This window comes from Anarrhichthys ocellatus, unplaced genomic scaffold (genome assembly GCF_004355925.1).
Source record: "Anarrhichthys ocellatus isolate YVR2014 unplaced genomic scaffold, GSC_Weel_1.0 scaffold2, whole genome shotgun sequence".
In the NCBI taxonomy this organism is placed as follows: Eukaryota; Metazoa; Chordata; class Actinopteri; order Perciformes; family Anarhichadidae; genus Anarrhichthys; species Anarrhichthys ocellatus.
This window is the reverse complement of record NW_022280032.1, coordinates 17,641,815-17,655,582: the sequence shown is the minus strand read 5'-3', so window position 1 is coordinate 17,655,582 and position 13,768 is coordinate 17,641,815. Positions and strand designations below refer to the sequence as shown.

Here is a 13,768-nt window from a genome sequence, read left to right as displayed (position 1 = left end):
ATAGTCTTTCTTGGACGGCAACAAGAGAAATGTTTAAATAACTCACTATTGTTGACTATAATATGTCAATGCCAACAACAAATGTACATTTGAGAACATTCCTACAGGGAGGAGTATATTTGGAGTTGAGTGGCACTAGCAGCTTCAAAATAACTTATAACACTAATTTATAGCAACACAGCTGCTAACCTTATTAATAACTATGTATTAAACAACTCAATTGACACACCATGACAGACTTATTGGTAGTTACCTAAATCCCTTTGACTCCTCTGTTGAGAAGTGGTGCAAAATAAAAAGATTTTTATATTTATTTTGAGTAAATTAATCAATATCAGGAATTTCAAAGATAAACGTTCAATTAATTGATATACCCACACTAATACAGATATTATTATTATTATCTAATAATAGATGCTTGTCTCCCGCCCTCAGGTCTCTGGATGTTATTCTGGGCCTTCCCGTCTCAGAAGCGGTAGATGTGTGGTCTCTGGGTGGTCAGCTGTGGAGCAGCTGATGAAATTATCATCATCTGTACGATAACGTCAACTAGCGTCAAAGAACTGCAGAACAGAGCAATAATCTTCCAATACTGTTCATACGTATATCACCAAGTACCATCTTAGTCTCATTAAGTGTTTGTGAGTAAAATCGCTGCAGTGAAAACGACTTTATTTATTCATTTATGGTTTATTCCATAGTGACAGATTCAACATACTGTACACAGACAAACTGTAAACAGCTATCCGATCAGAGTATCAGAGCTCACTGGAGCAGAGGAGTAACCACGGGGACTTTCACACACTCCAGTCACCTCACTCGGCAAATCTTCACTGCCTGCACATAGGGATTGTGTAAATGAGCAAAGTCTGGAAATAAAGCCAATGACAGCTCTCGCACCATCACTCCATATCCTCATTATCAGTCCTAATCGTAACCAGACACAGTGTAAACACTGAAAATACTCAAATACTAAGGAGGACTCATTTTGCGGTCGTCAATATAATAAGAAGTTATGCATTAACAAAGATCGATATCCACTTGAGGAGTTCACTTTTTTTTGTTTGTTGACTTTTTGCTTTGAAGACCTCAAGAAAAAAATGCTGACAATAATCACAGTTGGCAAACGATACAATAATTTAGGTTAAGTCGGTCATGAAGTTCAAGTGATGAAGATACATTGACAGTTTCTCTTGATGCCGATTGATAGCCTCTATCGGGACAATGCTTCCTCCACACAGCTTAATGTCTGGTGAATGTACAAAGAACAAAGAGGGAACAGGATATTGTAGGAAAACACAGCTAACTACAGTAGATCTATGGAAAGAAATTAATGCCGAAACAAATTAGTAGAAAAATGTAATTCCTGAGGCACTCTACACCTCTTTAAGACTGAATGAAATCACGGAAACTTGAATGCGATATTGAATTAAAGCTCGTAAATAAAAATATTGACTAGTACTGCTTTAATGAATTCATTCTTGATAACCAAATTTCACTTTGGACCAAAATATTCACATTTACTGATTAAAACAACAAAATTACGCAGGAATCAATGTTTACAACTTCGATGAGAGGACGAAGCAGAACTATGGCAGATTGTTTATACCGTTGCAGAAGAAAATTGATCAAAACTAACTATAGGCTAATGTTGTGAATTGTATGTACCCCCCCCCCCCACACACACACACACACACACACACACACACTGAGTAAGTCTCTACATGTGTTTAGTAGGAGAGAGAGAGAGAGAGAGCATGTGCATGCGTTGATGTGATTAAAGCAGATTGGCCCATTAACCTGACCTTTTCAGGGGCCAAGACATTCATCACACATGAAGCAGTGCGTCTCATATACCCCGGAGCTGTGATTGGTGGGTACTAGTGTGTATATTGATGTGGTACAGCAATGCACGGCATGTAAAAAGAAATAATCTTTAAGCCATCATGAACTGGGCGACACAGGGGAGCCACTATTAACTCAAGTGAGTTAAAGGCAGCAGAGGACAGTGAGAGGGTTCAGCTCAGGATGAATGGGCACCAGTGCAGCAAAGCAATAGCAGAAGCAGTAGGCTAGCAGGCCACACAGCATCTGATTCATTCAGTCCCACTGCCTTTGTCTTAGCGGACCGAAAACAAACAGGGTCATTGTTGTGGACTAATACAGCTGCCCTCACAGTAACACCAGCTCAAACCTACAGGCCCCCGAGCTATTTGTGCTGTAAACACAAATGAGATTTCACTCCACAAGTGAGTCATAATAAGATGGATACTAAGGCAAACAAGAGAGAGAAACAGAAACAAATCGACCTCTTTGAAGTGTAAGATGATATCCAAAGAGAGTGTTGAGATTTATATTGCACTGACAGGGTAATGATGTACTGCAGCTCACATTCAGGGATGACTGGGCTGAAAGGACAATGGACTTATTGACTTGCTATTTCCTAACCATTTGTTCAAGAAGAATAAATCAAAATAGATATAAATGATAACAAATCATCGTCAGCGCAAATAGGACGGCCTCAGAAGATCCAATCTTGAATCTTGTGAAACAGACGCAGACGTATAAAGTCAAAATAACAGAGCAGGATCGATCCTTGGAAGTGTAATACAGCGTCTCTACTGAAAACCATAGCCGTGGCCCGAGACATGCGAGATCAGCCAGCCATGACAGAAAATAAATAAATAAATAAAGAAAGAAACGCAAGATCATTAAAGTTTGCTTTGAACCAAGTGAAACGGAATAAATGACTATTTAACTGCGGCAGAGGAAATGTTCTTATGCTTATTTGTTTTATTCAGTGCTTTCTGTTTATACAATCAACGGAGGTTCATGTTAAGGTTCGTTTGGTTTCTACAAAAACGTCACAACAGATATGTTTACAGGAGCTCAGTAATGAAACAGTGGGACTATGCCATTCAGACTGGGGAGCAAAAACAGTGGGAGGACCAGAGGAAGTAGTTTGTGGAGCTGTGAGGAAGGTAAACGCTGTACATCAATGATCGAAAACACTAAATTACACAGTTCAGCTCTGCATACCTTCTTATTGACCAATGTGTATAAAAGCATTGGAGATTCAATATGTTGTACAGTATATTACCAAAAATTGTAACAGACTCCAGTGCACACAGTGATTCACTGACTGGAATATTCTAGTGTTTACCTCACTCCCTGACATACAGCTCATTACCTCAGAAGCGTGACTGCTGGCAGCAAGGTGCTCTCTTATGAGCAGAGAGCACCTTGCCCGATCTTAACGGTGACACTATCAACCACAGGGCAAAGTTCACATCAGGCTGCCAGTATAGTGCAGTGTCCTCAGCTGCATGTTAGCACAAGCACTCCGCAGAGTTGCAAGATAAGGCGATGCGCCCTCCTGCCTCAGTTGGTCGTGCCCAGACAGCACACACTGCAGGAGTGCTGACTTGTATTTGGATCCCAGTTTTTCGGAGTATTTTATGCTGCTTAGTTGGACTAAATCCTGGGCAAACTTTCAGTTACAGCTGCGCAGAGACCCATCTGGAAGCCTGTAGGGATACAGATCCCAGGACTTGTTTTTTGATCAGGCTTTTAAAGCAGAGACTCAGAACTGCACAGGGACCTGTCAGAGAATTCATCTTTGCATGTTCCTGAGAGATGCATCCTGAGCAGAATAAGTTCTAGGACTTCCTAAGAAGCTCTGTTCTCCAGAGTGAAAAAGAAGTGCCCTCCAGCACAACAGGCTTGGGCTCGACTTTGAAACCTTCATACCTGCCGAGCAGCCAGATAGTCAGAGGTGGTGTGTAAACAAGGGCTACACTGCGGGTGTGTTACAGTCTGGCCATTCCATGCTTTCCCAACCAGACTGGCAAAAACATGACGGCTAATGCAAGACCTGTTCAAGCCATAACACTGAGTCACCAGCAACCCAGTTAAAGACTTCACAGCCTGTAATAATCCTTCAGGTTTTTACTCATGCTCTTACTGCACAGGATAGTAAACAAGAACATTTCCATAAAAAAACATGTATGTATGACAAATCAGTCCAGATATATTTATCTTAATGGTATTGTTTGTTTTTGCAATAGTTTGTCAAATCTTTTTTGAAAGTTTTGTTTTGGAAGATGTGTCCCAGCATTCCTTAAAAAAGCTCACCTGCTTCCTCTGGCTCCTCGGTGTCCAGACTGTGTTGCTTCCTGCGAAAAGCGACTCTCCTGAAGCCGTCCATTCTTTTACAAGCCGTTGGCCCCTCCAGCATTGAGATGCTAAAGTGAAACGCATTCAAAGTGACCGGAAATAACTAGAAACGCGGTACCCTCCTTACGGCATTCTCTGTAGCGCGACCTGCTGCGCGGCGGCAGCCCATGTGCGCCTGCGCGGGTCAATGAGTAACACCAAATGAACAGCTGTACACATGTTTCGTTTGACTCGACATGTTTAACTTTTCTCTGAGCAAAGTCACCTTGATGAGGGTGTTCTCCAAAGCCCCGCGCCTAGCCCCCCTCAGTGCGTACTGGCGGTGCGTTCCTCCTTATTATTTCACCCAGACAATGTCCGTACTGTTGCCCCCCACCACACACACACACACACACACAAGATATGCCCATTATGGATTGATACAAATATAAATTAGTTTGTTTCATCATGCTGATAATCTTGTGTCTGTAGCCTACAGTAGATGGGTTCTGGGTGGTTTTAATGACCCGCCGTATAGAGACACAATAACATAGCTATAAAACAAAATACTACAACATAACATATTCATATCATTGTATTGTGAGATGATTGAACAACTATTTATATTGCACCTTTTAAAACCAAGTTATCAAGTGGTTTACAAGAAACCAAAACATAAGGTATGAAATAGTTTAAATATTTTAGATATGAAGCATATGAGGATTAAAAACCCCACCCCAACTATCCATTTCCCCAATTTACATATTGTACGGTATTTCTCTACTGTATGGTAATGTATATCTACACTTTATCATTTTTAGTCTTAGACTTCTATTTATGTTATTTTTTCTCCTTATGATCCACTTAAATCATTCACTACATCATATAAAACAGAAAGATTCATTCTGAAAGATTAAACCACCTTTGGACATTTCAAGTTTCAGATCTTTGTATGTTGCACCCCCTGGTGGTCAATTTAACACATTGTCCAAAGTGAACTGTAATGGAAGTTGAACCTGTAATATGTTGTAGGCTGCATCAGTGCAGGAAACATCCCGGATATGTTGACATATTTAGGGCAGGCCAAACCTTCTGAAATCTATATGCAGATGTATTCTCCGGACAAATGACTGAAGGTCTTTGAGGGAACTTTCTGATAAGGTTACAACAGAGAGCATTCTTCATTTCTTACATGTGTGTGATATTTGCTAGGAGGGATAATAAGATGGACACGGATGCTGTTTTTCTAAAGGAGTTTTTTATGAGCCCTTTCACCCTCCCACAATAAATAATATGAGTGACTTCACACAGATTCCCTGGTACCCACTGAGCCTTTAGGTCACGTGCCCTCTAGGACCAATCTGTAATCAACCATCAGAAATCAGAGCTGCTACGTGAAGAGCAATATAGTTGCTCTTTTTCTTCTAATTAAAAGTAAGGGATATGTGCTTGACGTGTTAAAACGTGGTCTCTGCTCACATATATATATGTGTGTGTGTATACAAACTACTATTAAACTACATATTAACAAATATGAGATTTTTAAATAAAAACAACGTCTCTGTTGCTATCGGGTGTTCGCACGTACGTCAGTAAATGTCATGGAAACGACGCAACTGAAGCTATAAACATTCAGCGGACCTCAGATTCTCACTTTGCATCTGAATTTGGAGACGAGCTGACCTCTTGCAAGAGCTTTCTGTGGAAGACAACTCTTGGAGTTATAATCTACTGGAAAAGGGATTTTGTTGGCAAACGAAACTACTGATTCATCGACTACTTGTGGAGAACCGAAGAACCTGAAGGCGACCCTCAGTGGACCACAGGTTAACGAGAAACACCTGCTGTAGGGCGTCGCCCACTCGGTAAGATAATCACCGAGCAGGTAAGATCACTTTTACATTTATTTTATCGTTTTATTTACGGTAAGTGTGTTAATTCCTAGTCTTAAAAGCTTTATCAGTGTAGAAATCAGTGTCGAAGCAGCAGCAGCAGGTCTCCCAGCCTTCAGGAGGAGCAATAAATACAAAGAGGTAAAAAAATAACAAGATTTCTGTGTCTCTGATTTACTCTAATTAAGTTTTATGAGCATGCCACAGCTGGATGGGTAGACCAAACTACAAGGAGGAGCAGAGACTCGGCGGAGCGCGGAGCGGAGACTCGGCGGAGCGCGGAGCGGAGTCCCGGCGGAGCGCGGAGCGGAGACTCGGCGGAGCGCGGAGCTGAGACTCGGCGGAGCGCGGAGCGGAGACTCGGCGGAGCTGAGACTCTGTGCTGAGTCTCGGCGGAGCGCGGAGCTGAGTCTCGGCGGAGCGCGGAGCTGAGTCTCGGCGGAGCGCGGAGCTGAGTCTCGGCGGAGCGCGGAGCGGAGTCTCGGCGGAGCACGAAGCGGAGTCCCGGCGGAGCGGAGTGTGAACACTGCTAACTGACGTATAAACTATTTAAAAACACATGTATAAAGTGTATAATGCTCATCTATTTTGATGTTGAAATGTTTACATTATTGTATCTTTATGATGTGAAATGCTGAATGTACTTGTTAATTGTCTAACATATTGTTACATGTTGTGTTGAACTGTATGACATTGTGAATGAAATTCCTTTTAACTTTAAGTTGCTGTTGTTTGTTTCATTATGGTCCATCCACCTGTAGTTTCATTTTGTTACAGCAGTTAGAATTAGAACAAAAGTTTAAAAATAACTTCATTACAACCTGCTAACATAAATAACTACACTATTACATTTGATTTCAGAGCTATCACTGCTAACTACATGTTTTAAAACAACTGACTCCAGATGTGATACATTATAAAAGGGAAGCAAGTGTTGTTTACTGGTGGTACATTGCAAATATTATTTAATCTTGATAATTTTAAATGAACCAAACAAAATCCTGAAGAAAACACAAACTGACCCCTTCACCCCTTAATATACTTCATTAATTAGAAGATTATAATAACTTAACATATTTAGACATATTCACCCCAATAACAATTGACCAATGTCTTCAGGCTAAAACAATTACAAACCTAAATTACTTTAATAATCTCTGAATATCACTTTAACATTTTAAAGGTGCACTTGACATCAACTCATATTTGTGGGATGATCATTTTCAAAACATTTTAAATACAGGAATCAAACATGTATTGTAATATTTCCATGGATTCATTGATTCAACTCTGATCTGACCTGGAAAGCATCTTTGGGATGCTGTAAAATACATGTGATGTGCTTTATATTCATGTTTGTGGCGATGTAAACTAATATCTGGGGAAAAGTGATACTTTAAAACATAGATATTTTGTCCTTTTGCACGTTTAGGAAATACAACTTAGTAGTTTTTAATTGTCTGGCTCCAAACACTAAGAGCCCTAAAGCTCTCTCATTCACTGTAATGTTATTTAGTTATTCCACATCTGAAAGTCTGTGACACATTCCCCTGCACCTCAGACAACAGTATGTTGGTTAATACATCTTCTCATAAAGACATCTAACCAACATGTTTCAGCACAACGGCTTACTGGCACTACAGGCTATTAGTTGGAGATAATAAGTCACATGTAAGATATTCCATTAAAAGTGTGACATTGTGTCACTTAACTTACTGAAGTCCAGGGGTGGAAGAAGAATCCAGATCTAATACAGTGCTACTATATTTATTATAATAATATATTCTAACCTACTATTTCCCTTATATTGTTATCAACAATCTAAATTTGCAAAGTAACTATAACTAAAGCTTTGAAATTTATGTAATCAAAAAAAATACAATATTTGCTTCTGAGATGTAGTGGAGGAGAAGTAGAAAGTAGCAAAAAAATGGAAATACTCAAGTAAAGTACAAGTATCTCAAAATTGTACTGATGTACAGTACTTCAGTAAAAGCAATTAGTTAGATTCCACCACTGCAAAAGTAAACATCCGCTCTTATTTATTCAAGGGGTTTATCAGCAGTTGATACATGATCTAGAATATATATCGCTGTATGTTAGATATTCAGTGAAGCAGATCATGATGGGAAAGCTCCTACTGTAAGCTAAAAATGTGGCTTTATTATAGTTATTTGGATAATAGTTGAGACCGAGAAGTATTTATTACGACTGGACGTAAAGCACATCAACTGTTGTGTGATTATTATTTTTGTTTTGGTTGTGATTATGTCAATATAACTGATAATTACACCTAATAGTTTGGGCATTCAAGATACAACCAAAGGGGGAAGTGAGCCATTTAATAATTAATAAGAAAAGAGCCAACTTGACGATGACTTATTAAGTGTACAATACACTCAGTACCAAAACACACTGATGATCTTCTTACTATCAGACACAATAAGCTGATGTCTCCAGTTACCTCATCCTCTGTCTGCAACAGATTGCTTTATATCTCTGTACTGACTCAAATCCCGGTCCCTTGTGCTTTAAAATAATAGTTTCTCTCGTACTGTAAAAAGTACTCTGGTTAGGGTGAGGCAGAAAACAAACTATGAGGATCAATGTCTAATCTCTGCTGCATTTTTTTTTTAAAACATTTGAACCTATTGTGTGCTGTCTATGTATATGCTTGTATACAGAGAGTTATTTTCTGTGTAGTTTGTTGATGAGATAGAGAAAAGGACACAAACACAAAGTCACATACAAATCCAAGGACAGGTCTTTTATTTACTCGTGTAACCAATTTAACACCATTTTAAATGGAGGAGAAACTGTTAAGCCCTCTGTAGTACAGCTATTGTTCTTTTTAAACCACTTTTTTCTTCTTTCACTGGATTAGTCTCTCTCCATCCACTGCTATATTGTGCAAGCAAACCAAGAGAGAGTTAGGTCACCAATGAGCCTGCGTGGGTTCATAAGCTACTTTTGAACCAAACATTTGCATTACTCTGTAGTTGCAAAAGTAACACAGTTAACAAAGACAAATCCAACAAGTGTACACACAGAGAACAGAAAGAAAGAGCCCACTCATTCATTGTCGATGTAACAGAAAGGCTTTTATCTGTCGTTCCAACACCATACTGGCTCTGTAGTTTCAGTTTATCCGTTTCATATCCATCTGGCAAAAATATGTATTCAGTGCAGTGAGGAGAACATGAACATTAAAGACATTAATACGAGGGTATAAAGACTGAGAAATGGGACTTCAATTATGCAACAAACTTCACGCGTGACACCCATCTCAGTCAGACTTAGCCCCATTCCTCTATGATTGAAACACTGTTTCAAAAAGAAACAATCTCGTTTGTGTCCACATTTTGGGGAGACACTCTTGCTGTCTAATGTTTCTTGTGAGCCTGCTGGTTAGTTCATGGCCGCAGAAATGGTTGAAAGATTGAGTAAATCTTAATCAGATCAATCTACGACCGGAACTAATGTATTGCTATAATGCATAGTGCATAATTGTGCTTGGACTGACCTGCATACTGTTTGAAGGAAGCATGGAGGGACAGCTGAGCATGGAGAAGTTAAGATGGCAGACAAGTGTAGCTTGGGATGTTGAAAACGTCATTTCTCTCACTCTCAACAGGAGGAGCCAGGGGTGATAATAGCAGATTCCTGGGGTTGTGGCCAATGCAGTGAAAAAGCAAACACTTTATGGGAAGAATACAGTGTTAACATGACAGTGACGCTAACTCTAGAAGAGGCACACCTTTGGGGAACCCTCTGCTCTTAACTAATGTTAAAAAGATGGAGGTCAGTTCACTCACTTAAACCTGTGCAATTCAAAAGGAAAAAAACCCAGGCCAGCAGATCTCAAACACTCAGTCTCTCGTCTATCTCGGTCTCGGAAGAGATCTGATCTACGTAACAGACACAACCATGTCACTAGAGTCTGATGTAAAAGTAAATACAAATAATAGGAGGTATAAAATAGTCTTTTCTGTATGCTCATGTTTTGCCCCAAAAAAATATCTCAGTATAAAAAGAAACAACCTAAGAAAGACTGGTGATGTAAGAAAGGTAGTTGAAATCCACCAATCATCACAACAACAAACAGAATTCATGCAATAAAATGTTTACCTTCATTAGTCTGTTTGCAACATCAAACCGAACTCCTACTGTTTGTAAATGTTTTGATAATTATACTGACAATATCTAACATTTGAAGTGACGTATAGTTTGGTTCGGCAAGTTTTGAACCGGTTCACTAGACCAGAAAGAACTTTTACAGTTCTGGTTGTGGTTTGCGTTGGTTTTCCTTTGTCCAGGAGTACCGGCCACGTTCAGTGGGGAATGTGTTCAATTGTCTGTGATCACAGAAGTCCTCTCCACAGCAGTGAAACACGTATTGATTTCCATATTGAAGAATGACTAACAGAAAGAAGAAAAAAACCATTCCAGTAATAAATATCCCAGAAACTTGTCACAAATCAAAATGTAAATAAATAATCAACAGAGCGAATAAATTACAAATAAATACAAATACAAATAGGGGAAAATATTCCCGTGATTTGTCGCTTCAGTTCAGTCCTTTCCAGGACATGATGTCACATCCAGAGAAGAAGAGAGTGTCTTGCTCTTCTTCTGCGACCCATGTAACCAGGAGGCCTCCTGCTGATGGCGGGACCATGTCGTGCTAAGGAGGGGGGGGGGTAACAGAGTCCAGTTAGCACCAGGTGGGACCGCTAGGTTGGGGGGAGTTTTAGTGAGGGAACCCCCATCCAGAGTGTCTCTGTCTCTGCATGACTCCTTCCAGACCGAGGCCAGAGTCTGGCCTGGAGCAGCGAGGTTAGGTGCCGGGGGGATGCGGTTGCTGGGCCCGACAGTTACGAAGGTCGCAGGGGGAGAGAAGGCTACTGCTACTGGACAGGACTGTACTGTGTTCCTGGAGGTCTGCCAAAAATTTAGCACTGTAAGAATGCGGAGAGACAAGAGAGGAGAATTAATAAGATTGAGTGAAAAAGACTCCCGACCGACAGAGGAACAGTTGTTGGAAGAATGAGGTTACACAAAATCAACAAACAAAAATGTGACATGTGACGAGGGCAAAAAGGCTTTTTGACAAAAATAAAGACAGACAACTTGTTGCCCAGTCTGTAGGTTAACTCAAACACTGGTGCACATCCAAAGTTAACCTTGAACTTTGAAACAACATGCTTATTTGAATATCATTATTTTTATTTTTTAAATTGGGGAAGTATAATTGTCATTAAATATATCCAGTTCAAGCACGTATAGAATACTACCATGCAAAACTTAACATGCAAATAAGAAGCTAATGTAAAGTGTAAAAACTGAGAGCATTCAGGACCATTTCTCTCACACAGATACGGGTGTGCAACCAACAGAAGATGTGTGCATTGAATAGAATGTGAACGGCGTGCTCATGATGGCGTGTAGCGGACGGATGGACAAATAGGTAGATGTCAATGAGCCTACTACTAGCAGGTTGTACAGCTTGTTACCTGCGGGCTAGGGAGGCTCTTAGTTGTGGGGAGAGTGACGGTACTGAGGCAGCAGGCTGCTGACAATCTACAAGAAACTGATAAATTAGACAGATATACAGAGAGGTGACACTCCGGGTTAGACAATGGGACAGAGAAAACAGAGGACAAGACAGGTGAAGATCTTGTCAGAGACTACTACTGGTTTGCTGCTATACTGTACGATAACATGTTTACATAATGTAGGAGATAATCATCCTCATTTCGTTTCTCTTGGATAAGAAATGTGATTCTCCTGCTGTGGAAATCAGTGTTTCACTATGTCAATGATAGACTGCCTGTCAACTACGGTATATGCCTGCATAGTGTGAAGGTAACTAAACCAGTCTCATCTGATCACATTGACAGGACCAGTCTCTCCACCACTAGACTTACACACACACACACACACACACACACACACACACACACACACACTTAAAGAATCCAATATTATATTGATTTGTACAGCACAAAGAGAGAAGGACACACACAGTGGATATACTGCTGAACAATCCAGTCCGGCTTAACACCTGCTGCTCAATTGTATTCATGAACTCCACCAGTCATGCTCGTCTGTTCCACTTAAAAGTAGTTTGTTTATGTGGCATCGTGTTCTCCTAAAATGTTGTTTATGCTGTTTCGCTTATGCTATATTCTGTATGATTATCTGAGTTAGGACAAATGAGAGAGAGAGAGAGAGAGAGAGAGAGAGAGAGAGAGAGAGAGAGAGGTCAAACAGCATTTGACAAGAAAGAGAATGGAAATGTTTTAAAACACTGCTATCTGGTGGAGAAAACTGGGAATACTGTGAGAGAGGTTTATGGAGAAATGGATCTAGTTTATCCCCCTCTGCTTTTCTTTTTGGATACTACGCATGGGCCAGGTGATTAGGTGAACTAAGGGACAGTCACATAGGAGGTTGAGGCACAGAGAGGAGGTCTGACTTGTTTCCATATTACTCTGGACAACATATCAATAACCAAGTAACACACTTTAAGCCTGTCAAATGCTTTTTGACCGAACGTTAGATGCGACAAAATAGGCATGCAAGAATGAACTGGAGGAAATATAATTTACAACATATAATAGTTTTATGGAATAGAGTAGTTAAATAACACTTAAATAAAAATGTAACAAATAATCATTATAACATGTATTAACGGAGTCTGCCACAGGGAGGCGCTGTATGCTGAAGCTGCAGCCATTTTTTGCTTGGTTTTCACTTTGAAACACTTTCCAGTGCTCTAAGAGATGGATACTTATGGTAGCAGCTATTCAGGCGCAGAGAAAGACGCCTGATGTCACATTCATAAGGTGGTCATTAGAAAAGTATATGCAGTCCAACCTTAACAATAAGAACAAAGCTGCTGAGTGCTGTTTTGAGGATGGAGCAAGCTGTCAGGGCCTCCTTCTTCCTGAGTGTTGCTGTATGTTCAAACCACAGACATGGGAAACCAGTTTTCCTCCCCTCTGTGTCCCACATAATCCAATGGCTTCTGTGAACTGTGTACATAGTGGATATCGGTGCTGGGTGTGGGGGTGTTGATGCGGTCATCGCCTTCGTCGAAAGTAAGGAGACACTGAGCCAGGGCTACCGCCGCTGTGGGATGGGGACGGTCGACCTATGTCTTGTCTCGAATAAATGAGTCGTCTGAACTCTAAGGTTAGCCGCTCAGGGTCTGCCATGATGGGCCGGGGGCCGAGAGGCAAATGAGGGAAACTGACGTTCGGTCGAAGAGTTAAAGCTGAGGTCTGGATTGTTTCAGAAAGTGTGTCTGAAGTCCACGCGGACATGGACGGACAGACGGTTAGTTCTACAGAGGGAGGACTAGTGAGGGTCAGGGAGGTGTGGGTGGTGATAATGGAGGGGCTGTGGAGCCTGGTGGGACTGGAGGGAGCCGTGAAGGCACCTCTGCCACTTACTTTGGGCGGGCTGCTTCTAATCCTGGGCACTTTAGCACCGCGGCCACGGTGAACCTGCTCGTCGTCAAACTCCAGATCCTCCAGCCGTTGGGTCAAGGCCAGTTTCTGCTGGATGGCCATACGGAGGAGGGAGTTCAACGTCTTTTTCTCGTCCTCTGCTGCCGCCAGCTGCCTCTGCATCTCATCCAGCTGAGTAACGTACTCATCACATCTACACAGAGAGAGAGAGAGAGAGAGAGAGAGAGAGAGAGAGAGAGAGAGAGA

The 13,768-nt window shown here is 41.0% G+C and overlaps 2 protein-coding genes across 9 annotated transcripts in view; both read right to left on the bottom strand.

The window, feature by feature from the left end:
- The window catches only part of fgd4a (FYVE, RhoGEF and PH domain containing 4a), a 45,981-nt gene extending 41,721 nt beyond the window's left edge, over positions 1 to 4,260 (bottom strand). Inside the window, exon 1 of the mRNA XM_031856657.1 lies at positions 4,135 to 4,260. Within this exon, the coding sequence (XP_031712517.1) occupies positions 4,135 to 4,237 (103 nt within the window). The 5' untranslated portion in view covers positions 4,238 to 4,260. The remainder of the gene's footprint in view (positions 1 to 4,134) is intronic.
- Positions 4,261 to 8,788: 4,528 nt separating this feature from the next.
- bicd1a (bicaudal D homolog 1a) overlaps positions 8,789 to 13,768 on the bottom strand; it is a 34,445-nt gene continuing 29,465 nt past the window's right edge. For 2 of the 8 annotated variants that reach the window (XM_031862337.1, XM_031862347.1), the window contains exons 8-10: positions 13,505 to 13,715; positions 11,561 to 11,637; positions 8,789 to 11,005 (exon numbers count right to left, since the gene is read on the bottom strand). In XM_031862337.1, the coding sequence (XP_031718197.1) occupies positions 10,885 to 11,005; positions 11,561 to 11,637; positions 13,505 to 13,715 (409 nt within the window). In that variant the 3' untranslated portion in view covers positions 8,789 to 10,884. Of the gene's footprint in view, positions 11,006 to 11,560; positions 11,638 to 12,416; positions 13,716 to 13,768 lie in introns of those variants that run through there. The other 6 variants (XM_031862355.1, XM_031862364.1, XM_031862316.1 and 3 more) reach the window with 4 other exon arrangements.